At 40.5% G+C, this 28000-nt stretch overlaps 1 protein-coding gene across 1 annotated transcript in view; it reads right to left on the reverse strand.

The window, feature by feature from the left end:
* TUBGCP3 (tubulin gamma complex associated protein 3) overlaps positions 1–28000 on the reverse strand; it is a 73770-nt gene that overhangs the window by 36869 nt on the left and 8901 nt on the right. Inside the window, exons 5-10 of the mRNA XM_056560106.1 lie at positions 25500–25618; positions 16632–16757; positions 13377–13445; positions 11560–11692; positions 11048–11214; positions 2830–2940 (exon numbers count right to left, since the gene is read on the reverse strand). Coding sequence (XP_056416081.1) covers positions 2830–2940; positions 11048–11214; positions 11560–11692; positions 13377–13445; positions 16632–16757; positions 25500–25618 — 725 coding nt within the window. The remainder of the gene's footprint in view (positions 1–2829; positions 2941–11047; positions 11215–11559; positions 11693–13376; positions 13446–16631; positions 16758–25499; positions 25619–28000) is intronic.

The following is a 28000-nucleotide window of genomic DNA, read 5'->3' on the forward strand; positions in this document are numbered from 1 at the left end:
ATTTATTGGCCAATATGTTTTCTTAGGTCAGCCACTATGAATAGTGTAAACAATCAAAGAAAAAACAACTATGTAATAAATAGTAAATACTTTAGTAAGGGGTTTAATACTTTAGTAAGGTTTTCACACACAGTATTTTTTTTAAAGGGGGGGGGATGGGGGGGGGGCAATGCAGTTTTTTGAGCTAAAGCCAGGAGAGGTGTAAGTCCTTCCTTTTTATGCCTCATTCACGTAAATGGTATAAAGATTTTAAATGTTACAGTGACTTTCAATGCCACTACTAAAAGTTTGAGTAAGCCATCAATTTTAAGGTTAATAACTCCTTTTATGATGTCTTCCCATATACAATATCTTGGTGTAACATCTCCTAAAAGTTGTGCTTTTCTCTCAGCCAAGCATGACTGATGAAGGGGCTTCTGTGTTTTGAAGGCTTGTAAACATTTTTCTGGTCAGCCAATAAAAGACATCAAACCTTATATATGTGATAATATCTACTTCTGCATTTACTTTCTTCTTTTAATGTAACGCCCGGAGTTACGTAAACAGCGCAGCTCGTAGAGCTATGTTGTTTGTGCAACTCCCATTTAAGTCACTGGAAGTTATACAAATTACATAATGCCCCTGCTTTAGCCACTTTCGCTTTCTGACCACCTCTGGCCATTGCACACAGGCAGGAGCAAAAATGGAATAAACCTCTTTAACCCCTTAAGGACCAGGCCCATTTTGGCCTTAAAGGGGTAGTCCGCCCCTAGACATCTTATCCCCTATCCAAAGGATAGGGGATAAGATGTCAGATTCCCGTGGTCCCGCTGCTGAGGACCCCTGGGATTGCCGCTGTGGCAGCCCGCTGTCATTACTGCACAGAGCGAGTTCGCTCTGTGCGTAATGACGGGCGATACAAGGGACGGAGCAGCATGACGTCATGGCCCCGCCCCTCGTTACATCACAGCCCGCCCCCTTAATGCAAGTCTATGGCAGGGGCGTGACGACCACCAGGCCCCCTCCCATAGACTCATATTGAGGGGGGGGGCGTGATGTCACGAGGGGCGGAGCCATGACGTAACTATGCTCCGGCCCCTGTATTCCCCATCATTACGTGCAGAGCGAACTCTCTCTGTGCAGCAATGACAGCGGGCTGCCGCAGCGGCAATCCCGGGGGTCCTCAGCAGCGGGACCGCGGCAATCTGACATCTTATTCCCTGTCCTTTGGAGAGGGGATAAGATGTCTAGGGGCGGAGTACCCCTTTAAGGACCAGGCCAATTTTATTTTTTAAATTTCCTTTTTTTTCCTCCTCGCCTTCTAAAATTCATAACTCTTATATTTCCATCCACAGACCCATATGAGGGCTTGTTTATTGCGTCACCAATTTTACTTTGTAATTACATCACTTATTTTACCATAAAATGTTATTATTTATGTGGGAAAATTTTAAAGAAAACCGGAATTTCGCAAATTATGGAAGGTTTTGTTTTCACGCTGTACACTTTATGGTAAAAATTACAAGTTTTCTTTATTCTGAGGGTCAATACAATTAAAATGATACACATGATTATATTATTTTCTATAATTGTACCACTTAAAAAAAAAGATTTCAAACAATTTTAACAAAATTAGTATGTTTGAAATTGCCCTATTTTGACCACCTAGAACTTTCTCATTTCCGTATACGGGGTGGTATGTGGGCTCATTTTTTGCACCATGTTCTGTAGTTTTTATTGATACCACTTTTGCTTATAGTTAACTTTTTATTAATTCTTTATTAATAATTTTTTGACTAAAATGTGACAAAAAAGCTGTTATTTTTGACTTTTTTTTTAACGTTTATGCCATTCACTGTACAGGATAATTAACAATATATTTTGATAGTTCAGACTTCTATGCATGCGGCAATTCCAAATATGTTTATTCTTTTTTTTACGCTTTTTGGGGGTTAAAATGGGAAAAACGGATGATTTACATTTTTTTTTAACACTTTAATAGTCCCCATAGAGGACTATGTATAGCAATTTGATTGCTAATACTGTTCAGTGCTATGCATAGGGCATAGCACTGATCAGAGTTATCAGCTATCTTCTGCTCTGGTCTGCTCGATCTCAGACCAGAGCAGAAGATCCAGGAGACAGCCAGAGGCAGGTGAGGGGACCTCTGGCAGCCATGCTGGATGATCGGATACCTGCAGCAGCGCTGCGAGCGATCCAATCATCCAGTACCGCACTGCTGCAGATGCCATGATCTGTATTGACCACGGCATCTGAGGGGTTAATGGCAGACATCTGCAGATGTCCGCCATTACCAGCGGGTCCCTGGCTGCTGATAGCAGCCGGGACCTGCCATGCATGACAAAGCGTAAATGTACGTCATGGTACGATAAGTACCACCGCACCATGACACACATTTACGTCCATTGTCGTTAAGGGTAAGGTGTCATGTACCGTATTCCGCTGTGTATTACCCACCCATTGAATTCAATAGGTAGGAAAAGATGTAGCAAAATATGGAATGCGTGACCCTACCCTCAGGGTACATTGACACGTACAGGATCTGCTGCAGATTTTGCTACCCATTGACTTCAATGGATAGCAAAATTAGCTGCAGAAAATATGGGGCAGATCCTGTATGTGTGAACCTTCCCTTAGTTGTATTTTTATTTATTTATTTTTAAACAAGGAAGCTTTTGGGTGGCAAATACCAGTAAACCTGAGCACCCATTAAATGTATACTTCATGAGATTTCCAATAGCTTTTCATGACATCTGTGAGTGAATTCTTTTAGCAGTACTTTGTATAGTATAGTGTATAGTGTATAGTATAGTAAATTTTTTTTTTTACCTTTCTAGATTGATCCATAGTGATGAAAGATGGAATCATAGATTTCCTTAGACTATATTTGTCATGCCAAAGTCTGTCTGTTTTTACCGTAGGGTCTGAAGCTACAAAAAACTTCAAATGAAAGAAAAAAAAAAACACTACATGGTCAATATACTGTTGTTTCCTTCACTTCTACACACATAAGTGCAAGTCAAAATCATAAGATAGTCACGTTTTAGAAATAACATTAAATTTAAAAATAAAAAAAGAAAACTGATCTGTGGGCAACTGCCAACTGCTGCAATTTCTATTTGCACTTTTCACAAATGAAGCTCGAAACTTTTTGCCATGAACCAAAATCCCTTATTCTTATAAAAAATGTAGGATGCTTTCGTGCAGGAAAAATTACCTCTTATCCACAGGAGATATCGATCTAGTACAGTGTTTCCAAACCAGGGTGCCTCCAGCTGTAGCAAACCTACAACTCCCAGAAGGGAGTTTTAGTTTTGCAACAGCTGGAGGCAACCTGGTTGGGAAACATTGATCTAGTGCATAAAAATCAGCATGTCCGTCATTTATGTTGTTAGGATTTCAGCTAGCCATACAGTAAAGATTTCAGACAGACATTTTCTGAGCAACTTGCAGGTCATGTGTGTTCCGTGGAGGGTGTAGTAATGGATCATAATGCCATCAACAAGTTGCTAGTCTTTACATTCATCTGTGACCTGGTCTGGGTTCACATTTTGCAATTTTACGTGAACCACTATTTAATTTTTGCCTAGGACTTCATCTGACTATAAACAGAAAAATCCAATTGGGCAGATCAGATCTACCACCAATACTTGGCATTGGAGCTAAAATAGTACAGCATATGGCCAAGTCAGTATGCCTCTGATAGTCTGGGATCTCATGTGATCATTACAGGGGATTCTGTCCCTGCATTTGCGGTGCATTCTTAAGATTTAGACTGTACAAAGGTTCCATAAAACATACATTTTGCCAGTTAAACATGTAGTGAAATTTTGAAGCTTTTATTTCCTCTTTAGGGTACGTTCAAACATACGCAGATTTGATGCGCAGGATTTTCTGCTGCAGATTTCAATGTAAACTTAAAGGGGTACTCCACTGGAAAACATTTTCTCTTAAATCAACTGGTGCCAGAAAGTTAAACAGATTTGTAAATTGCTTCTATTAAAAAAAAATCTTAATCGTTCCAGTACTTATCAGCTGCTGTTAGGATCCACAGGAAGTTCTTTTCTTTTTGAATTTCTTTCTGCCTGACCACAGTGCTCTCTGCTGACGCCTCTGTCCATGCCAGGAACTGTCCAGAGCAGGAGAGGTTTTCTATGGGGATTTGCTTCTACTTTGGACAGTTCCTAAAATGGACAGATGTCTCAGCAGAGAGCACTGTGGTCAGGCAGAAAGGACATTTAAAAAGTAAAGAACTTCCTGTGAAGCATAAAGCAGCTGATAAGTACTGGAAGGATTAAGATTTTTTAATAGAAGCAATTTACAAATGTGTTTAACTTTCTGGCACCAGTTGATTAAAAAATAAAATAAAATAAAAAAAATAAAAAAGTTTCCAGTGGAGTACCCCTTTCATGACTGGGCACAGCTTCAAATCTGCAATTACAGGATCCTGTGCAGATTTGATGCACAGGATTTTTATGTGTGAACACACCCTTAAGGTTAATTAGCTTGATGTCCTTCCTAAAGAAAGAATCTGTACACGTCTCTTAGGCTCATGATGAGGTCTATGTTGTGCCACAAAAAAATACTAATTTCATATCCAACCTCTGGTGTTTGAATTCGTTCAGACCAAAAGGAGACAAAAATTGCAATTTCCTTTTGTACACACAGCTATTACACAAGGAATATATTACTAGTAAGAAATGCTTTAAAAATGAAAATTGCTTTCTGAAAAGAAACATTAAAAATATAGAACTAATTACACTCTGGGAACAAAGTATCTCTGCACCTAGAAATCACAAAGAAAAAAAAACATGAAGGAAAAAAATAGGGTCTTATTATTAGAGAATTTATATTAAAAGGAAAAAAAGAAAAAAAGAACAAAAGCAATCAAGGTTATTATACGTGATGTACTGATGCATGTCCTGTTCAAGGCTGTATGATTTTCATCATGACATGCAGAAAAATTCAAGAGCAAGAAAGATAATTGTACTATGATTTCTCATTAATTATTGGGTAAATGCCAAGGACAAGCAAGTAAAATGTAAATAGCAGTCATTTTCACATGTTGTCAGCTATTAAACACCAAAAACGGCCTTACTGCTTGACATGATTATAGGAAATCATTTACGCCTGAGCAGATAGTTATCCAGAGCGTGCGGGCGAAATCTGATGTTCTGATGGCTCAGACACGAATCAGGAAAACTGTCTGCTTAAGTTGTGACCATCAGGAAAACAAAAAAAAAATTGTAAATATGAAAAGGATGCTCTACAATGGCAGGAATAACCTCCTCTACCCTGTGTGTGTTGAAGGTGAACGCACTTGTAGGTGCTGCACACTGCCATGTCCACCCTAACCCCCCCCCCCCCCCCCCCCCCAAAAAAAAAAAAGTTAATAAGCTCTACCCAACTGGAACGTCCACCTTCGAGAACTATTTTATTATCTATCATTTATCTTGGATACTGGATTTTGGTATACATCACAATTATTAGCAACACTTAGGGAGTCCATGTTCTGAATGCGATTGGTTCCCATCCTCACAGGTTTCACTTTGGTTGGAGTGGTCTCTCATACATACAGGATGGTGCAAAATTATAGCCTCAGTATTCATAACTGAGAGCACATAACACAAATGTATTCACTAGAGATGAGCGAACTTACAGTAAATTCGATTCGTCACAAACTTCTCGGCTCGGCAGTCGATTACTTATCCTGCATGAATGAGTTCAGCTTTCAGGTGCTCCGGTGGACTGGAAAAGGTGGATACAGTCCTAGGAAAAGAGTCTCCTAGGACTGTATCCACCTTTTCCAGAACACCGGAGCACCTGAAAACTGAACTCATTTATGCAGGAAAAGTTATCAACTGCCGAGCCGAGAAGTTCGTGACGAATCGAATTTACTGTAAGTTCGCTCATCTCTAGTATTCACATCAGAAAACACACTAAGTTTTATCCATACAAAATTTCCATTTGTTACACGGCATATGCCTTGGCGGTAGTCCAGGTCTGTGCAGATGCCTGCAGAATATCTCCGGAGATGGACTCCACTTTTTCAGTGATGCTAGGTCTTTTAGATCATGTGGCTGTGGTGGCAGAAGCCCCACAGAAAACTAGAGGGTATTACACTTGTAATCTGTTGTTCTGGCGCAGTTCTGTTAACATCCGAATGAAAATGTGGAGATGCACCATCCTGCCCATATGTACGACATCTTTCTCTCTGGCATAAGCCATTGCTTTATTGCACTGCTCAAAAAAATAAAGGGAACACTAAGATAAAACATCCTAGATCTGAATGAATGAACTAATCATATGAAATACTTTCATCTTTACATAGTTGAATGTGCTGACAACAAAGTCACACAAAAATTATCAATGGAAATCAAATTTATCAACCCATGGAGGTCTGGATATGGAGTCACACTCTAAATCAAAGTGGAAATCACACTACAGGCTGATCCAACTTTGATGTAATGTCCTTAAAACAAGTCAAAATGGGGAACAGGCGGGCCAGTCCATAGCATCAATGCCTTCCTCTTGCAGGAACTGCTGACACACTCCAGCCACATGAGGTCTAGCATTGTCTTGCACCGGGAGGAACCCAGGGCCAACCACACCAGCATATGGTATCACAAGGGGTCTGAGGATCTCATCTTGGTACCTGATGGCAGTCAGGCTACCTCTGACAAGCACATGGAGGGCTGTGCGGCCCCCCAAAAAATGCCTCCCAACACCATTACTGACCCACCGCCAAACTGATCATGCTGGAGGATGTTGCAGGCAACAGAACGTTCTCCACGGCATCTCCAGACTGTCACATGTGCTCAGTGTGAACCTGCTTTCATCTCTGAGCACAGGGCGCCAGTGAAGAATTTGCCAATCTTGGTGTTCTCTGGCAAATGCCAAATGTCCTGCACCTGTGGATGTCAGGCCCTCATACCACCCTCATGGAGTCTGTTTCTGACTGTTTGAGTGGACATACACACATTTGTGGCCTGCTGGAGGTAATTTTGCAGGGCTCTGGCAGTGCTTCTCCTTGCACAAAGGCGTAGGTAGCAGTCCTGCTGCTGGGTTGTTGCCCTCCTACGACCTCCTCCACGTCTCCTGATGTACTGGTCTGTCTCCTGGTAGTGCCTCCATGCTCTGGACACTACGCTGACAGACACAGCAGACCTTCTTACCACAGCTCACATTGATGTGCCATCCTGGATGGGCTGCACTACCTGAGCCACTTGTGTGGGTTGTAGGCTCCGTTTCATGCTACCACTAGCGTGAAAGCACCACCAACATTCAAAAGTGACAAAAACATCAGCCAGGAAGCATAGGAACTGAGAAGCGGTCTGTGGTCACAACCTGCAGAACCACTTCTTTATTGGGGGTGTCTAATTGCCTATGATTTCCCCCTGTTGTCTGTTCCATTTGCACAAAAGCATGTGAAATTGATTGTCAATCAGTGTTGCTTCCTGAGTGGACAGTGTGATTTCACACAAGTGTGATTGACTTACAGTTACACTGTGTTGTTTAAAGGGGTATTCCAGGATTTTTTTTTTTGGACTATGCTACAGGGGCTGTAAAATTAATGTAGTTCATAATATAGTGTTTGTACCTGTGTGTGACAGTTTTCTCACAATTTTTATGTGACTTTCACCTCAATATTTATAAACAGCATACAAAATGACTGTTGTCTCAGATTTTTCCCAGGTTGCAATGCGGCCGAGACCCGACTCACTAGTCAGCTGATGACAGGGAGCCTGTCTGCTTCAATGGGTAGAGGGATCGCTTGGTGGGAGAGAGATCAATCTGCAACTAATGCAACATCTGTAGGCACCCTGATTGAAAACCGCAGGTCTTTTGAATGGATGCAGCTCATTTATGTTTCAATGGGTGGGGTAGCTGATGTGTGGGAGAGAGGAAAATTTAATTATGGGATTTGTAGGCAAAAGAAGAAAACTCAAACAGGAAATACCAGTTTGCAAAAATCCACAGTGTTAATGGTAATCTCACAAAATAACCATTTAGCCCAAAGAAAAGCACAGATCCTTCCTAAGTATTACTGTCTGCCAGGTATGTACTAAAATCACCTTATGGTGGATAACCCCTTTAAGTGTTCCCTTTATTTTTTTGAGCAGTGTATGTCTTACAATGGGCAGTGACAGTATCCTTGGCAAGAAAAGGGACCGTAGACTTTGCACCTGCTTTTTGCAACAGACCCCGTTCTTGTAAAAGTCAACATGCAAAAAGCTTTTTCCTGCTTCAATGTCACCATCTTATATCAAACTATAGAAACACATTTTAAATATGGCTCTTGAAAATTAAAGCTGTGCCGTGATTGGTTTTTATGGGCAACTAAACTTCAGTTCACATACGTTGGCACTCCGCCGGAGTCTATGACAAAGCTCCTGAACAGAGCACCGACGCAGATGTCGGCCTAGCCTAAGTCAATGTTGCTTTCATTTTGAGTCACTGGCAATTTACCCTAATGTTACTTTAACACTAAAGTTGAGTGAAGTTGCAGTGATTCAATTCGTCAAGAACCTCACAGCTTGGCGGTTGCTGACTTCAGCCTGCATAAATTTAGTTCAGCTTTCAGGTGCTCTGTGGGCTGGAAAAGGTGGATACAGTCCTAGGAGAGAGTCTCCAGCCCACCGGAGCCCCTGAAAGCTGAACTCCTCTATGCAGGCTAAAGTCAGCAACTGCCAAGCCGAGAAGTTTGTGACGAATCGAATCACTAACTTCGCTCATCTCTATTTAACACCATCCTTTTTGAATCACTTTGCATATATGGCTGGTATCTATACTGGCGCTTGAGGTCATCTATGCAGTTATGTACAATGAATGCATCTGAACAGACACAGTTTGCAAATTAGTCTGAATTCCAGGTCTAACTGCACATTTCTGAAAGCAGAAATGGTAAAATCCTGATAAGAAATGTTAAGGGTTTTTGCTTCTATACAAATAGGGGAAGATAAATTGTGGGACAGTAAGGGAAGTAATAAAGGGGTTGTCCAGAAAGAAAAAAAAAAAGCTAATTTCTACAAAAACAGCGCCACCCGTTTCCATAGGTATTGTGTGGTATTACAACATGTCTCCATTAATTTCAATGGAACTGAGCTGTAATAACACACATAACCCCGAGGACAGGGTGGTACTTTGTTTGGGGAAAAAATTAGTTCTGGTTTTCTAGTCCTGGACAACCCCTTTAAAGAGCTCAAGCCACCCTGTAAATAAGCATCAATCTCATAGATCCTATTAGCCCAAGCGTTGGGCTGGGAGGGCCAAACAAACGACTGCTGGATCTTTTGTGTGTCCCTTACACAAGGAAATTTGTAGCTAATGGCCTATAATTTTTTAGCGGGTTAAAATGACCAATGAGTGAGCATTTGCTCGTTCATAGGCTGTACTTTAGTCCTATTATACAGGGTGACTTCATTCGGTCAATAGGGCTTGTTTTGTTCGCATGTGGCGTTTAGATTTAAAGAGACTTTAAAAACAATCTGATATTAGTTTTATGCTGCCCAAACCAAAGGCGGCATAAAACCTTCACAGAGACCCTAAACACTGATCAATGATGCACTAGGAATTGATGTATGCGTACAGGGAGAGATCTGTCAAACAGGGCCATGAATTGTCCTAATAACTCAGTTCCTGGCCCAAGTTCTATCTATGATTACTCTTAAATATTACAGAAATTCAGATTGCATCAAAGGTCAATGGCCCAGATTTATCAAACTGTGTGAGATAAAAATAAAAAAAAAATTAGTGATTTTCCCACAGCAACCAATCACAGCTCAGCTACTGAAAGTGAAAGCTGAGCTGTGGTTGTTGTGGGAAAATCTCTTTTTCTCTCACACAGTGATAAATCTGGGCCAATGTGTTTAGGATCCATGGCAGTGCTTCATGCTGCCCTTCATGAAATTAGTTAGTGGTTCACTTTAGGGATTTATATGCACTAAAATACAATAAAGAAGCCTATATAGGCTGTCTCCTAGGCTATGCTTGACTTTTGTCACTTCCCTAATAATGGTTTACTTAGTTCTGTCCTCTATATTATATCCTATGGCACAGAACTAAAAAGTCTATTTTTTATCTCTTAGAAACAGTTTCTCTCATGGGTATAAGTTGTGTATTGTAGCTCATACCCATCCAAGTGGTTGGACTTGGCGATAAACACTCCTTTAAAACAAGATAGCATCTAACACTGGGTTCACATCAGAGAAATCTCTATATACTGAATGCTAGCAAAAGAGTGTTCTAACATCCACTGTGGCATGCTCATCGAGATGAACAGTCTCAAACAGACTATGTTCTGTCTGCCTTACCACAGTTTAGTTTGTGGAACAGTAACATAGTCTACTATGCAATACTGTACCATAAATAAAACTTGGAGAACCTTTGATGTATACAATTGTGACTGCTTCACCACAGTTACCCTCTGTGGGTACACCTCTGTATATGTTTAAACACCTCTTTTGCTGTGTCTTTTTTAACATACATATATGTGCAGCATAAATCAGTTTCCGGATGTATACTGCCTAACACATACATACAGGGCCGATTTATCAATATTGTCCAAAAAGTACCATTTTATATGTAGCAAACTGTGCAGACTATCAGTATGGTACAAGTAGAAAGATACATTTAGCAAAATCTGCTTCATGTTAACTTATGTTTGGCATGCTCAACAACTATTAGCACGATTTTTAAGACTTGTCAGAGGCATAAAGTGGAAAAATTATCAAAACTGTCCTTTTAGCCCATAGCAACCACACACCGCTTAGTTCACTTCTCACATTGCTCTGCTAAAATAAAGCCTGAGCTGGTTGCTATGGGGAAAAAGACAGGATTTAATAAATCTGCCCCAAAGAGTGTTCAAAACACATAATAAATTTGGCGCACCAGATACACCTTTTTTTTGGTGCAATCTGAGCCGATTTGTTTTGTAACTTTTACCATCCTCTTTCATGTACCATAGCAATAGTACAGTGGTACAGCAGAATAGAGATACATAGGATAGACAATATATCACACAACTACATAAATGCACACACATTACCTCATGGTAAGTATCCTCCAACTCTCCATCATATATCCAGCGGTAAAGGAAATTCATAATGGGGTGAGAAACTAAACCAAGAATGTGTTGCACCAAAGATCGCATATACGGATCACCTGATTTAGTGTATGCATGGACTGCAGACGCCAGCTCCCCTCCTTTTCTTCCTAAAACAATATTATAATTTAAAGCATTACACCCATTTAAAAAAAACATTTAGATTGTCAGGGTCTTCATGCTGAGACCCCCAATGCTCTATAGGTATAGCAAGGAGTAGCGCACAGCAGTGTGCTTTACTCCCCTTGGCGCAAAATTTAGGCTAACTTCAGGAATCTGGCTCCATAGACTTATATTAAAGCCCACCTCATGTAATGAAACAGGTTGAATGCAAAGCTGGGAAGTAAAGCACATCATATCTAAAGATCATGGGGGGTTTAGCACAAATATGCAGACCAGTCAAAACTTAATACATTTGTGTGACGTGTTAAAAGCAAAAACACCTTTCATCTTACCTTGACAGTGATCAACAAGTGCTGCAAGAGTTTTTAATCTAATCTTGGGATCATAGGTCCACACTAGCAGACGTCTAAGGGTTAAGCTAGTTTCAAGCCCTAAATTTACACCTTGGTCATCTTCAACCTGCAACTTGATTGGAAAAAAAATACAAGATCAATCAATCACAATCCAGGCGTGTGCAACTAAACAAAAAGGGTATTAGAATAAATAAAAGCTGTATGCTTTTAATTTAACTTGTGTAAGATGCTTACTTAATATTTATATTTAAACTAGCTGAGTACCCGGCGTTGTCCGGTTTTTCCTTCCTAATCCTTTTTGGGGAGGAAAATAAACAAAGGAGGAAGCTTTTGACTTCATATGCAGTCTTCATATATTGTTGTCATATCCCAACCCCCTATCCCGTCCTCATATCCTGTCCTCCCATCCCGACCTCATATCCTGACTCGTAATATGTGTACCAGGTAATGAAATCGCTCCAGCCTAACGGAAATTATATGGGAACATACATTTCCCATTGATTTGCATGGGACTTTCAAAAAAAACCCTGACCCTCACAAATGTTGGTAGTTAAGGGTTAAATTAACTATCCTATATTTTAAGTGGACATATAAGTAACATGTGACCAAGTATTATCGAAATATCTCAAGCCGTTTGGAAGTTATGCTGTAACATATATTTCCCATTGACTTGCATGGGACTTTAATCATAAGCCCCGCCCCTGGCAAATGGGGGTGAATAAGGGTTAAATCAGCTATCCTATGTTTGTTGTTGACATATAAGTGACATGTGTGTCAAGTTTCATGTTAATATCTTTAGCCGTTTATGTATGTTCCACAAAAACTTTCAAATACATACACACACGTTGAGTTTTATAATATATATATATATATATATATATATATATATATATATATATATATATATATATATATATATATATATATATACGGTCAGATTCAAAAACTTTTTATATGTTGTTACTGATGAAAATGAAAGACCTTTTGTAGTATGGTTGTTTAAAAAATGTGAAGGTTTTTTTTTTTAATTTATTTTATTTGAATATTTTTATTAGTACACAAAAAGGAACAGACTTATACAACAGTTTACATTCTTATAAATATCATTGTACACAAACCCACCGCTTGGCGTGGAATAAAAAAAAGAGAAAAAAAAAAAAAAAAAAAGGAGGTAGTTTTATAATACATATAGGTGATAGAGGTATAAAAAATGTACATTGTCAGTATTAGGTACTGAGTAACAATTTTTTTTTTGTGTGGGATCTGACGGGTACCCTTAATGGTTATAAGAGAACACCACTATTGATTAAAAAAATAGTAGAATTTCCCAAAGCATTATTAATTAAATGGGTATTCCGGCCAAAGACATCTTATCCCCTATCCACAGGCATTCATGGACATGAATGGAGGGGGCGTGGTGTAACGTCACGAGGGGGTATGGCAGGAAACTGGAGCAGCAGCCCGGCATAGAAGGAGGGTGCTTCACGGAGATCTTGGGGAGTCCCAATAGCGGGCCCCCCACGATCAGACATCTTATCCCCTATCCTTTGGCAGAAATACCCCTTTAAAGGACACAACCCATTTGATTTTTGCACTTTCGTTCTTACTCCTCGCCTTCTAAGAGACACGACTTATTTTTCCATCCACAGAGCCATCTGAGGGCTCTACTCTTAATTCGCAATGAGACCTTTAATTTTACCATTAAATGTACAGCGAAGCAAAAAAAAAAAATATATATATAATAATAAATAATTATTATTATAATAAAGCTATATATGACACTATATTTCTATTACCTGAGAATGTAGAACAGAAAGAAGCCGGTAATATTCCTTTAATTCCTGATGCAAAGCAGCACAAAAACTCTGTTGGGAGATGCAAAGTATTATAATATTGCCGGCTGTTAGAGTCAGATGCAAGATTAAAAGCAGAAACTGCATTGTGAATCGAAAGGATGAGGGACAGTCAAACAGTAAGGCATTGCAACAAACTACATTCCCAAAATGTTAAAACAAGACACATCAAATTTATGAAGAAGCTGCAGTTTCAGCATCAAGGAGCAATGTGCTGGAACACTTTATGGACTCCAGAATAAATGGCCAAGCCTATAATATGCAGTCATCACAAATATTAAACATTCATTTCATTTTTACTTAAAACAAATATATGTTTCCAATGTTTTAGGTTTAGAAATGGCATTAAAGGGAAAACTGTCAGCCAGTTCACCCACACTAAACCCAATATACTGGGTGATAGTATGGGTGAACTGGAGTCCAACAAGGGGTCACTTACTTTAGTGTGTGCCCTGGCCGTTTGAGTTCTTCCCCCGATAAAGCTCTGTTTGTCCTATCTGTAGTAGCGCTTTGAAGGCGGTCCCCCACATCCATATTTCTTTTGGTCCTGGAGGAATATGATTTGCATATTCATTTCGTTCACATGCCCCCGGAGCACAGCGCTCTGTTTGCAGGTCTCACGTCCTGATGATGTAAGAGCTGTGCGTCCCCGGAAAGCGCTCTGCGCAGTGTTACTCTGCGCCCTCACTACTCCCGTCATCTGGTGCATGCGCAGTTACACTGCGCAGAGCGCTCTCCAGGGACGCACATCTCTTTCACATCATCAGGACGTGTGAGCTGCGTAAAATCTTCAAGCGCATGCACGCTGCAGACAGAGGGGTTCCCTTCTGTGGGCATGTGATGAAAATGAATATGCAAACCATGGGGGCAGGCTTAGGCCCCTTCCTCCGGGACCCAAAGAAATATGGATGTCAGGGGACCGCCTTCAAAGAGCTACTACAGATAGGACAAACAGAACTTTAGCGGGGGACAACTCAGCGGCCAGGGCACACACTAAAGTAAGTGACCCCTTGTTGGACTCCAGTTCACCCATACTATCACCCAGAATATTGGGTTTAGTGCGGGTGAACTGGCTGACAGTTTTCCTTTAACCCCTTAAGGACCAACACAAATAAACCTGTACGCCCCTGAAAGACCAGGCCTGTTTTTTCAAATCGGGGATGTCTGTCTTTATTAGAGAATAACTCTGGTAACGTTTTGCCAATCACGATAATTCTGACATTGTTTTTTGTCACAAGTTGTTCTTCATGTACATAGTAAAAGTAAGCCGATATCATTTGTAGTTTTTTTTTTTTTACAATGCAAAAAATCATGACATTTTTTTAAAAATGACGATTTTTTGCTATTTTAACACTAATAGGTTGCATATATTTATACTTACTGACCAAACTTAGTAAGTATACTGACCAAACTTACTATAGTTTATGAAACTTATACTTTCAGATGCCTACTTTATTTTGACAGCATTTTTTTGTTTTTAATTAACATTTTAAATTAATTAGAAGCCTAACAATTTAACTTGAAATTTTGAACATTTTGAAAATTTGAAAAGCACATCTTTTTTTTGTGTGCTATGCAAGGTTTGCAGATATTTTAAGGTATTCGAACATAGGAACACCCCCCCAAATTACCCAATTATAAAAAATAGACCCCTCAAGGTATTGGCTAGGGGGTACAGTGAGTATTTTAACACCATAATTTTTGGGCAGGAATTATTACAATGTCAGTGTTAAAAATGCGAAATTTGCCTTTTTTCACAAATGCATCATTTGTGGGGCAAATTTTTTGTACATAACTTCTGATATTGCAAGAAATGCACCCTATATTTTATTAAGCTGCTCGGCCAGTGTTTGTAAATACCCCCGATTTGGCCATATATGGTTCCTTGGCCGCGTGGTAGGACCCCAAAGGAGAGGAGCCCCCTTTGGCTTACAGGGCATCATTATATGAATAACTCATACTGCGTTTCTGCAGTATAGGTGTCCGTTGTCATGTCAAAAAAGGGATCCAATGTATATTGTACCGTCTCATTCAGAAATGAATGGAGCTGCTACAGTATACGTCAGCATCGCTCTTTTTGACGTGATGCTGACGGATACTGCGGAAACGCAGTATGAATGGGACGCAGTGTAGGGTCACATAGAGCGCATACGCAGCATATTTCACACCGCGGATGCCCCCGGCGAGATCACTGCTGTGGCTGGGTAGCTCAGTGTGTCCGCTCAGGTTATTGTTATTGGACAAAAGCAACTATCGTTTTTCAATCTACCTTTAGGGTAGGGTCACACGTAGCGCATTTGCGCTGCAGACTCATCCCTAGGGTGAGCCTCTTGCTGTGCCCGTGTGTCCTGCACTGTCTGCTCATAGCAGCAACCCGCTGCTACTCACAGACACACAGAGATCTGCGAGTCACGTGCGCAGTTTACTCACAGACATCGCGGTCACTCCCCCTGCTGTCTGAGCTAGGTCGAGAGCGTCCACCATGTCTGTGAGTAAATTGCGCGTTCAAAAATGCAGATCTGTGTGTCTGCTCATAGCGGTGGGTTGCTGCTACGAGCAGACAATGCAGAACACACTGGCACAGCAGGAGACTAACTCAAGGGATGGTCAGTGGCACATCCACACCGTCAAATACTTTGCAGATGTGCTGTGTGCGACAACTTAAAAGGGAAACTGACAGCAGGGTCATCTGCAATAAACTGAATATACAGGCAGATTGTGCAGGTGATGATGAATTAAATGCTTCTTACCAAGTGATAATCAATGGAGCCACTTAGGAGATATTCGTCTTGTTGGTAAGATTGTTTTTACTTCTTAACTGCATGGGGAGGCGGCTGCTGCTTTATGTGCAAAGCTTTCTTCTGCCCCCTCCACCAATAACCCCCACCCCTTCACACACATTCATCCCCTCTTTCTCAGCAGGTATGTGAAGGAGCAGAGTTATGAGATAAAGGGGAGGTGTTATAGGCCGGAGCGGCTGCCTCCCCGTGCAGTTAAGAAGTGAAAACAATATTACGGACAAGATGAATATCTCCTGAATGGCTGCAGCGATTTTTACCAGGTAAGAAGCTTTTCAATAAGCATCATTCACACTATCTTCCTGTATATTTCGTTTAGTATGAGTGACACTGCTATCAGTTTCCCTTTAACAAAAATAAAATAAAAGCACAGTTAATATTAAATTAATCAAATTTATACCTGTCCAACAAGTCCAAATGCTCGATCTAGGCTCCTCTGATCTGTATATTTTCTTACTTTATTATGAAGCCATCCTAATTCTGCAAGTCTGACAGTAGTATCTTTTAAAGATTTAGAAAGTGCAACCTAAATAATAAACAAATATACAGAACAAAATTATACATATGATTAATTTTACAATTCCCATCATTATAACAGGGACTTCAACTGTTTCCTACATATATATTACTAGCCCCTCGCCTTCAGTTATTAACTAAACCTCAATTTAGAGAAAGAAAGGATATAGACACACACACATATACAGTAGAATCTCCCAATAGCAGACACTTATGGGGGTGGAGGACGTGTCCGTTATTTTGAGAAGTCCCCTATTGGGGGGGGGGGGGGAAGGCTCAAAAGTCTTTCTAGATGATTAAATACTGTACTATACTCATTCCAGAGTGTAATTACCTATGAAACACGATAAGTAGCAATAGCCTAAATAATTTATTTTGCACTGTAATAAGGGCTTTAAAAAAGAAAAAAAAATCAACAATGTAAACAATTTGAAAAAGTAATTATTATAGTACAGAATTTAATAAAGTAATCATACTGTAATACTGTAACAACAAAATTGTTCTTCGGAAGGAAGAAAGGGGAAAATGATGTGGAATAGGGGGTAATAAAGGGGGGCATTATTTGGCACAGGGGGAATAAAGTGGCACATGGGGGGGATGATGTGGCACAGGGAGGTGGTAAAGGGGGGTGATGAATTTGCACAGAAGGTAATAAAGGGGAAATTAAATCCACAGAGGGGATCAAAGGGAGATTATGTGGCACAATGGATAATAAAGGGGGGGGGATGATTTGGCACAGTGTGAATTAAGGGGTACGGGGGGGGTGAAAATGATACGGCCAGCGAACGTAGAGAAGCAGAGGACCACTGTTTAAACAGAGGTCTTCTGCTTCTGTGCTGGGGCTGCAGGGGGTGCAGTGGGGGCCAGGGCCCCTTACTGGGGTATTGGTTGTACCCCCATGATTGGGAGTGTATAGCTTCATGTTGAGGCTGTGAAGAAACTATACCTAGCGAAACAATTGTTGCCTGTGTTACACCTGCTTATAATAAAAGAGCGTTGCTGCAGCGATTTCTTCATGACTTTTCCTCTGAATACATACAAGGATTGCAGATGTACAACACTCACAGGTATGGCCTATATTGCATACTTCTATTGTTGACTTAAGTTGCGCTCTCCCTGCTGGCTGATCAGCGATGATGCTCCCAATGGGTATTGAGAGCTTTTATAAAGATGATGGCCCAGATTTATCAAACTATGTGAAAGAAAAAAAGTGAAGATATAGTACCACAACAACCAATCACAGCTCAGCTAACTAGCTCTGGTAAAGTGAAAGCTGAGCTGTGATTGGTTGCTGTAGGAAAACCACTTTCACACAGTTCGATAAATCTGGGCCGATGTTCCTAACATTAGGCGGTTCAGTGCTATCCCTGAAATAATAAGTGTATCTAAACAAAGTCCCCAAATGCTGGCATGACAGACCATGGCAAATACAAATCTTAGTCTGCGGCTTTCTTCTGTCGCGTTTAGGACTTACAATTTGTGTGACATTCATTCTTGTTTAGTTTCAAGCATAAATCTAAAGCCAAATCATTTTCTGACGTTTTCAAACATAGCAGTTTAAGTGAAATTATTTTTATTGGGGTTCTTAATTCTTCTTCAGTGAATAATAGCTATTATTATTCTACCTATTTACCAATCCCATGGATGTTTCTTGTGTTGGCCAAGCACATGTATGTTATGCGATCCTCTTGCTAACTAAATAACCGGGAGGGTCACATGACTGAAGCCTTGTCTAGACTGATATAATTACCCATAGATGTAGTTAACACCGGTTAACTGCACTAAAAGGTATATGAGTAGAATGCATATTATAAGTGTATGAATTCCTATTGTATAAAATTATTACTATTATTTTTAAACAATTTTCAGAGCCCCATTAAGACTAATTTGAACAAATCATTTACTATAAAGTGAACATTAAAGATTAAAACATTAAAAAGATACAATTACAAACCAAAACCTTAAGCAATGATTTATTTTGACCACTAGATGGCAGTACTGATCTGTAAGAAAATGCTCTAGTTTACAGTAGAATCTCCCAATAGCGGACACTAACGGGGAATAAAAAAAGTGTCCGCTATTGAGAGATTTCCCTTATTGGAAAAAAGGCTCTAAATTCTTCCTAAATTACTGAATACTGTCCTGTACTCACTCCTGAGTGTAATTACCTATGTTAAGCATGATAAAAAGCAATATTACAGTAGAATCTCCCTGTGCCATTTAATCACCCCTTATCATCCCCCTGCCCTGTACCATTTCATCCCCACTCACTTACTCCGTGCCACATCATTTCCCCTTGACCCCCCTGTGTCATTTTTTTCCCCCTTTAATAACCTCTTTGTAAATTAATCACCCCCCCCCCCCCTTATGAAGTGGCACAGTGGGATAAAGGGGGAATAAAATGGCACAGAGGGTGGTATAGAGGGAGTGATGAATTTGCACAGAGGACAATAAAGGGGGAATTAAATAGCACAGGGAGGATAAAGAGTAAATTATGTGGTACAGGGGATAATAAAGGGAAATCAGGGAAGGCGGGGGTAATTGATGTGGCCAGCGGACGTATAGAAGCAGGAGACCAATGTATAGACAAATGTATACCACAATGTATATTAGTCTTCTGCTTCTGTGCTTGTGCTGCTGCTGGAGAGTGCAGAGGGGGCCTGGGCCCCTTACTTGGGTATTGGGGTATTGGCTGTACCCCTGACGGCAGCCCTGTGTACAAGGTAGGGCCGGTACATAAGCCTGGTTGTCCCTATTGGGAGTGTTTTGTCTCCTAATGAGAGTGTTTTGTCTCCTATTGGCAGTGTTTTTTCCCCTATTTTCCCCTTTCGGGTGTGTCCACATCCGCTATTGGGAATGTCCCCTATTCGGAGGGTTAACTGTCCCCTATTGGGAGGTGTCCACTAAGGGAGATTCTACTGTACTGCCATTTTAAATAAAAAAATTTTTTATACATCTATCCTTAACCCCTTGCCGCAAATGGACGTTCATTAACGTTCATCTGAGGCTCCCGAGGTAAGACGCACGCTCAGCAGTGCTGTTTGGGACTGCTGCGGTTAAATCGTGGCATCCCGAACAGCTTGCAGAATGCGAGGAGGATCCTTACCTGCCTCCTCGCTGTCCGATCGCTGAATGACTGCTCAGAGCCCGAGATCCAGGCAGTAGCAGTCGAGCGGCGATAACACTGATCAATGCCATGCTATCGAATGGCAGTGATAAGTGTAGGAAGTCAGTGTGTGCAATGTCCCTATGTGAGCTATAACACTGCAAAAAAATAAATAAAAAAAAAGTGAAAATAAAGTGTTAATAAATATGATTTAACCCCTTCCTCAATAAATGTTTGAATCACCCCCCTTTTCCCACTAAAAAAAACAAAACTGTGTAAATAAAAATAAACGTGGTATCGCCGCATGCGTAAATGTCCGAACCATAAAAATATATTGTTAATTAAACCGCACGGTCAATGGCGTATGCGCCCAAAAATTCCAAAGTCTAAAATAGGGTATTTTTGGTCACTTTTTATACCATAAAAAAAACAAATAAAAAGTGATCAAACAGTCCGATCAAATAAAAAAAATCGTACCGATAAAAACTTCAGATCATGGCGCAAAAAAATTAGCCCTCATACTGCCCCTTATACAGAAAAATAAAAAAGTTATAGGGGTCAGAAGAGGACATTTTTCAACGTATTAATTTTGGTGCATGTGGTTATAATTTTTTTTTGTAGTAAAATAAAATCAAATTAAATTGGGTATACTTGCGAGCGTACGGACCTACAGAATAAATGTAAGATGCCATTTTTACTGAAAACTGCACTGCGTGGAAACAGTGGCCAAAATAAAATTTACAAAATGACTTTTTTTTTTCAATTTTGCTCCACAAATAACTTTTTTCTGGTTTCACAGTAGATTTTGTAGTTAAATTACAACGGTATTACAAAGTAAAATTGTTGGCGCAAAGAACAAGCCCTTATATGGATTTTTAGGTGGAAAATTTAAAGTGTTACGATTTTCAGAAGGTGAGGTGGAAAAGACAAAAGTGCAAAAAAGAAAAAAAGCCAAAGAGGGAAAGGGTTAAAGGAGCAGTCCAGTGGTGAACAACTTATCCCCTATTCTAAGGATAGGGGATAAGTTGCAGATCGCGGGGGGTCCGACCGCTGGGGCATCCCGCGATCTCCTGTATGGGGCCCCGACTGACCGCTGGAAGGGGGCGTGTCGACCTCCGCACGAAGCGGCGGCCGACACGCATCCTCAATATAACTCTATGGCAGAGCCAGAGCGCTGCCTTCGGCAATCTCCCGCTCTGCCATAGCGATGTATTGAGGGGGCATGTCGGCCGCCGCTTCGTGTGGTGTTCGACACCCGCTATCTGGCCGGAGAGTCTGGCCTCTGTACAGAGAAATCGCAGGGGCCCCCAGCGGTCAGAACCCCTGCGATCTCAAACTTATCCCCTATCCTTATGATAGGGGATACGTTTTTCCCCACTGGACTACCCCTTTAAGGTAATCACCCTGAAAATAAATACTGACTGAAAGGGATACTAAGATAAGAAGTATAGTATACATTAAGATTACATTTTACCTCTTAAAAGGGGTATTACATAGCAACATAGTTCATAAGGTTGAAAAAAGACCAGAGTCCATCTAGTTCAACCTATATCCCTAATGAGTCCCTACTGAGTTGATCCAGGGGAAGGCAAAATAACCCTCATACTAGAGATAAAAATTCCTTCCCGACTCCAAATATGGCATCAGAAAAAATCCCTGGATCAAAGTTCTGTCCCTAAATATCTAGTATACATAACCATCAATGTCATTATTCTCCAAAAATGCATCCAGACCCCTTTTGAACTCTTTTACAGAGTTCACCATGACCACCTCCTCCGGGAGACTCACTCACTCACTCACTCACGACGTAGAGGATGCCCCCTTGTTATAGATACAGTCCTGGGTATAAATAGATCATGGGAGAGATCTCTGTACTGTCCGCTGATATATTTATACATAGTTATTAGGTCTCCCCTAATCCTTTTTTCTAAACTAAATAACCCTAATTCTGATCATCATTCTGGGTACTGTAGTCCTCCCATTCCCCGTATTACCCTGGTTGCCCGTCTTTGAACCCTCTCCAGCTCCACTATATCTTTCTTGTACACTTGTGCCCAGTACTGTACACAGTATTCTATGTGTGGTCTGACTAGTGATTTGTACAGCGGTAGAATTATTTCCTTGTCATGGGCATCTATGCCCCTATTGATGCACCCCATGCTTTTATTTGCCTTGGCAGCAGCTGCCCGACACTGGTCACTACAGTTATATTTACTATTAACTAAGACTCCAAGTCCTTTTCCACGTCAGTCGTCCCAAGTGTTCTCCCATTTAATATATAACCCCGTCCCTGATTTTTCCTCCCCATGTGCATTACCTTACATTTATCAGTGTTAAACCTCATCTGCCACTTCCCAGCCCAAACCTCCAACCTATCCAGATTCATTTGTAAAAGTGCACTGTCCTATATAGTGTTAACCGCTTTACATAGTTTAGTATCTGCAAAGATTGCTACTTTACTATTCAACCCCTCTACAAGGTCATTAATATTAAATAAATATATTAAATGGAACAGAACCCAAGACTGACCCCTGTGGTACCCCACTAGTAACAGTCACCCAATCAGAATAAGCACCATTAATAACCACCCTGTTTCCTATCGCTGAGCCAGTTACTTACCCACTTATACACATTCTCCCCCAGCCCAATTCTTCTCATTTTATGCACCAATCTTTTATGCGGCACCGCATCAAATACTTTGGAAAAATCCAGATATACGACATCCAGCGATTGCCCCTGGTCCAGTCTGGAGCTCAGCTACTCATAAAAGCTGATCAGGTTAGTTTGTCAGGAACGATCCCTCATAAAGCCATGCTGATATGGAGTCATACATTTATTTTTATCAAGATGTTCTAAAATAGCATCTCTTAGTTTAACCTCTGTTGTATGTAAATTGTTTGAGGGTTTTCTAACAGGTCTATAATTCCCGGGGTCACAATTTGTCCCCTTTTTAAATATTGGCATCACATTTGCCATGCGCCAGTCCTGGGGAACAGTCCCTGAATATTAAAAATATGGGTCTGTCTATTATATTACTTAATTCCTTTAGAACACAGGGGTGAATGCCATCTGGACCTGGTGATTTGTCTATTTAGATTTTTTGTAGGCGGCACTGTACTTCTTCCTGGGTTAGACAGGTGACCTGTACTGGGGAGTTTACCTTATCTCGCTGTATTTCACCTGCCATTTTATTTTCCTCAGTGAATACAGTGGAGAAGAAATTGTTTAGTACCCCGTCTATAATTTCTTCCTCATCATTTTTTTAAGGGCCTACACTTTCATTTTTGACCTTTTTGCTATTTATCTAGTTAAAGAACATTTTATGGGTTAGTTTTACTCTCTTTGGCTGTCTATTTTTGCGGCTTTTATCTGTATTTGACATATTTTAACTTTTTCTCTATAGCTTTTTAATGCTGCTTAACTGCCATCCTGTTTTAGTAGTTTAAATGCTTTATTTTTTGTCATTTATTGCACCCTTAACATTTTTATTCATCCATATTGGTTTTCTGTTATTTCTGAGGGTATATACATCTTACAGTGAGAATTTAAGATATTCCTAAAAGACTTCCCTTTGGTCTCAGTACAGTGGTCCCTCAACATATGATGGTAATTCGTTCCAAACGACCCATCGTTTGTCGAACCCATCGTATGTTGAGGGATTTGTACCTGTCCCTGCCGCTCCGGACCGCGTCCCGCCGCTCCCGATGGTGACCCCGGGCCTCCGCTGGGCTCTTCTGGTCTTCTCCGGTCCTCCGCTGTCTTCCGCAAGGCCTTACTGGGCCTGCGTAGCGACGTCATTACGCCGCTGCGTACGCCGTTCCTATTGGATGACGGGACGGCGTGCGCAACAGCGTATTGACGTCACTGGAGAGGGCCGAGAAGACACTGGAGGACCAGCGCTGGACCCGAAGGGCACCCCGGAGCATCGTGGAGGGGTAAGTAATACTCACCGCACCACAGGGGGAACATTAAGCTGCTATCCGGCAGCAGCTTAAGCATTTTGGGCTGCCGGATAGCACTTAATGCGATGGCCCCGACATAAAAAAGCATCCTATGTCAATGCTGACATTGACATGCGATGGCCTCCGAGAGGCCATGGTATGTCGATTTGATCATATGTCGGGGCCATCGTAGGTCGGGGGGGGGGGGGGGAGGGGGGTCACTGTATTCTTGTTTTTGAGGAAATTGATAAGAAAACTGCAATTTTGCTAATTTTGGAAGGTTTTGTTTTCATGCTGTACACTTTACGGTAAAATAGACCTGTTTTATTTATTCTGTGGGTCAATACGATTAAAATGATACCATGTTTACATACTTTTCTATAAAAATAAAAAATAAAATAAAAATCGCAAACTTTTTAACCAAATGAGTGTGTTTAAAATCCCTCTATTTTGCAGACCTATAGCTTTTACATATTTTCGTATAAGCGGCGGTATTAGGGCTCATTCTTTTGCGCTGTGATCTGTAACTTTTTTTTTTATACCACATTTGCATATATAAAACTTTTAATACTTTAATTTATTTTATTTGGAATTAAAAAAAAGCAGCAATTTTGGACTTTTTTTTTACGTTCACTGTACGGCATAGTTAACATTATATTTTAATAGTTCAGATATTTACGCACGTGGGGATACCAAATATGTTTATTAAAAAATGTCTTTTTTTTTTATTTTTTTTTTATTTACACTTTTTGGGGTAAAATGGGGAAAAACGTACAATTTACATTTTTATTGGGGGAGGAGATTTTTCACATTTTTTTAACTTTTATTTTTACACTTTATTATTCCCCATAGGGGACATAGCACTTATCAGTGTTATCGGTCATCTTCTGCTCTTGTCTGCACGATCTCAGACTAGAGCAGAAGATCTATGGAAGGCAGCAGAGGCAGGTGAAGGGACCGCCATCTGCCATTCTGGATGATTGGATCGTCGTGGCAACGCTGCGTGCGATCCGATCATCCATTTTAGTGACTGCAGCTCACGGCCTCAGCCCGCGGGCGATCAGATTAGCCATTTTAAGTGCTGCACTGCCGCAGATGCCGTGATCTGTACTGATCATGGCATCTGAGGGGTTAATAGCAGACATCATCGCGATCGTTGATGTCCGCCATTACGAGCGTGTCCGCGGCCGCTAATAGCCGCTAATGTTTATCATTATATATTTCTGCTGACTTTCACCCTAACAGCATTGGTTGAAATTCATAGCATAGGGCCAAATTTACTAAAATTGTCTAGTTTTCAAATTCACACCACATTAGGGTTTATTTGCTCATCGTACTTGATTTATTATCCTGACATGTGACTGTGCCCACTTTGAGCCAAACCGCGACAATCATGTCACGAATATGTAAACAGTGCAATTAAAAGTTGGTTAGAAACATCATGTGAAAAAAAATATAGGAAAACACAAAAAAAAAAAAAAAAACACGTCAGGACATATAAAAAAAATACAAAAAAAAAAAAAAAAGGGGGAGATGACATTGGAATTACCTCAGATCCTAGCTGCATGCAAATGTTCATGTATGTAAAATGTCAGGGGTTTAAGCTGCTTCAAGTCTGTGAAACTACAGTGCTTGATAAGTATTTTGTGTATAGATCATGTGCTAATGTATCACGTAACAATAAGTCATGGGCATATAAGCCTACCTTGCTGTCCACCTTATAGCAGTTTTCAGAATTGCACATTTTGATACACTTCCCATCAATCCCTTGAAACACATACAAAATGTCTCTAACAAGAGAGCTTTCTGTTATTTCCACAGACCCTGGAAAGGAAGAACCAATGTATAATGTCAGTTATATAAAAGACAACAGTGTAAAATAAAGATCAACATGCTTTACGTGAAAAACTTATGAATGACAATCAAAATTATCAGAAGCCTGAACTATGAGGAACTAAAGTACTCAGTCCCTATCCAAAGGATCAGATGTCTAGGTGCGGAGAATCCCTTTAAAAGCAATAGAAGATCAGGTAAAATATTCAAATTACTGAAAGTCATTTCTTTCTAGAATTTGGGAAAAGCCTTTTATCGAGTGAATACTTTTTGACATACGCTTTGAATAAATTGGGCAAGAAACTCTTCTCTCCATCTTTGGCCAGCTAAGGAGATAGGGGACCTATGACCTAGACTGAACAGAATGTCAAACAGACACCTGTATTTTACCTTTAACCCCTTAAGGACGCAGAGTTTTTCCACTTTAGTTTTTTCCTCCTTACCTTTTAAAAAGTCATAACAATTTAAATTTTGCACCTAAAAATCCATATGATGGCTTTTTTTTTGCGCCACCAATTCCCCACCAATTTTTGATTTTGTCGTACTTCTGGAAAAAAATCATAACTACATGCACGAAAATTACGGTAATACATTTAAAAGTGTCATCTTCTGACCCTTATAACTTTTTTATTTTTCCGCGTATGGGGCGGTATGAGGGCTCATTTTTTTGTGCCGTGATCTGAAGTTTTTAGTGGTACTATATTTTTGTATTGATCGGACTTTTTGATCGCCTTTTATTAATTTTTTCATAATATAAAAATTGACAAAAAATACACCATTTTGGACTTTTGAATTTTTTTTACGTGTACGCCATTGACTTTGCAGGTAAATTAATGATATATTTTTTATAGTTCGGACATTTATGCATGCGGCGATACCACATATGTTTATTTATATTATGGTTAGATATTTTTTATATGACATTTGGGGAGAGGGGGGTGATTTAAACTTTTAATAAGGAAGGGGTTAATGTGTGCGTTTATTTTACTTTTAGTCCCCTTAGTGGACTTTTAGGAGGAATAATTTGATTCCTCATACAGATCAATGTGGTTCCGATATGGGGGGAGGGGGGGAAATCCACCCCACTGGACCACCAGGGAGCGTTTAAATGGCCCTTTAGACACCGCTGTCAACTTTGACAGCGGCGATCTAAAGGGCTAATAGCCGGCCGCTAGCTACAGGAATCAGCTGGGGGCAGGCCGGTATGACGCGGGCTCGAGTCGGGAGCCCGTGTCCTACAACGGTTGCTGGCTCAGGATGTGCCGGCTCGACCTTCGTCGGCAACCAGTTAAAGGTACTTCAAAGTAATATAACCCCTTAACAACGCAGCCAATTTAAAGTGTCCCTGCCAGATCACCAAAAAAAAGAAAAAAAAATGTTATATGTTGCTCAATATCTCATCCTGATCATGTACATATTTTTATGTGTATATGACCTATATTTGTCTCAGAATTTGCTTTATTTCTGAATTACCTTAATGTTGTCGACAAGATGCAGGGGGGCGGGTCCTTTCTTTTTCTCAGGTGATAACCATTCCCCCTCCTCCCCCTCCCTCACTCTCTTCAGTAACTGGTCTCGGGAGTGAGCATCTGTAACCCTTTCCTTTCTGGTTTTATGCTACACACACACACACACACACACACACACACAGTGTGCTTACAGCTTTTGCAAAACTACAGCTCCCAGCATGCCCACACATCCTTTGAGTTGTACTTTTGCAACAGCTGGAGGCATATGATTGGTAAAACTCAGATTTACAGCAGTGTTGCTGCAGGTTGTGTTCCTCCAAAATTACAATTCCCAGCACGCCCACACTTCAGCTCCCTGTGTAGGCATGCTGGGAGTTGTAGTTTTGCAACAGCTGGAGGCATACACACATATACACACACATTGACTTCACTTATTCAAACACATGCACATTACTTAGACAACACAGATGTACACACATACATATATATCCACACACACACATACTGTATATACATGCAGGGACAGTTACTTTTTAAACAAAAATTCCTCCATTTAGTCCCCATATTTAGTCACTTCTTTCATCATCTGCTCACAGGCAGCAGTGTACTCCCCCCCCCCCCCCCCCCTTCTCCTCACACAGGAGACTGAAGTATACACAGACAGTGAAGGAGCCGATCACAGCAGCTTTATATCTGCAGACCTGTCAATCATAAAGTGGGTTCATGACGTATATGATGACGAGTGGACACAGCCAGGCTGGTATGTATCCCAGGAGGCCGGGAGTTTTTTTGACTGGCTTTTTTAGTATGAAATACTGAAAAAAAAAATTTATGAAAGCAATTGCAAAATGTATTGGTTTTGCATGCTTTACAACATATCAAAAGATTTTATAATTGACAGTGT

This window comes from Hyla sarda, chromosome 2 (assembly GCF_029499605.1).
Source record: "Hyla sarda isolate aHylSar1 chromosome 2, aHylSar1.hap1, whole genome shotgun sequence".
NCBI classification, from domain to species: domain Eukaryota; kingdom Metazoa; phylum Chordata; class Amphibia; order Anura; family Hylidae; genus Hyla; species Hyla sarda.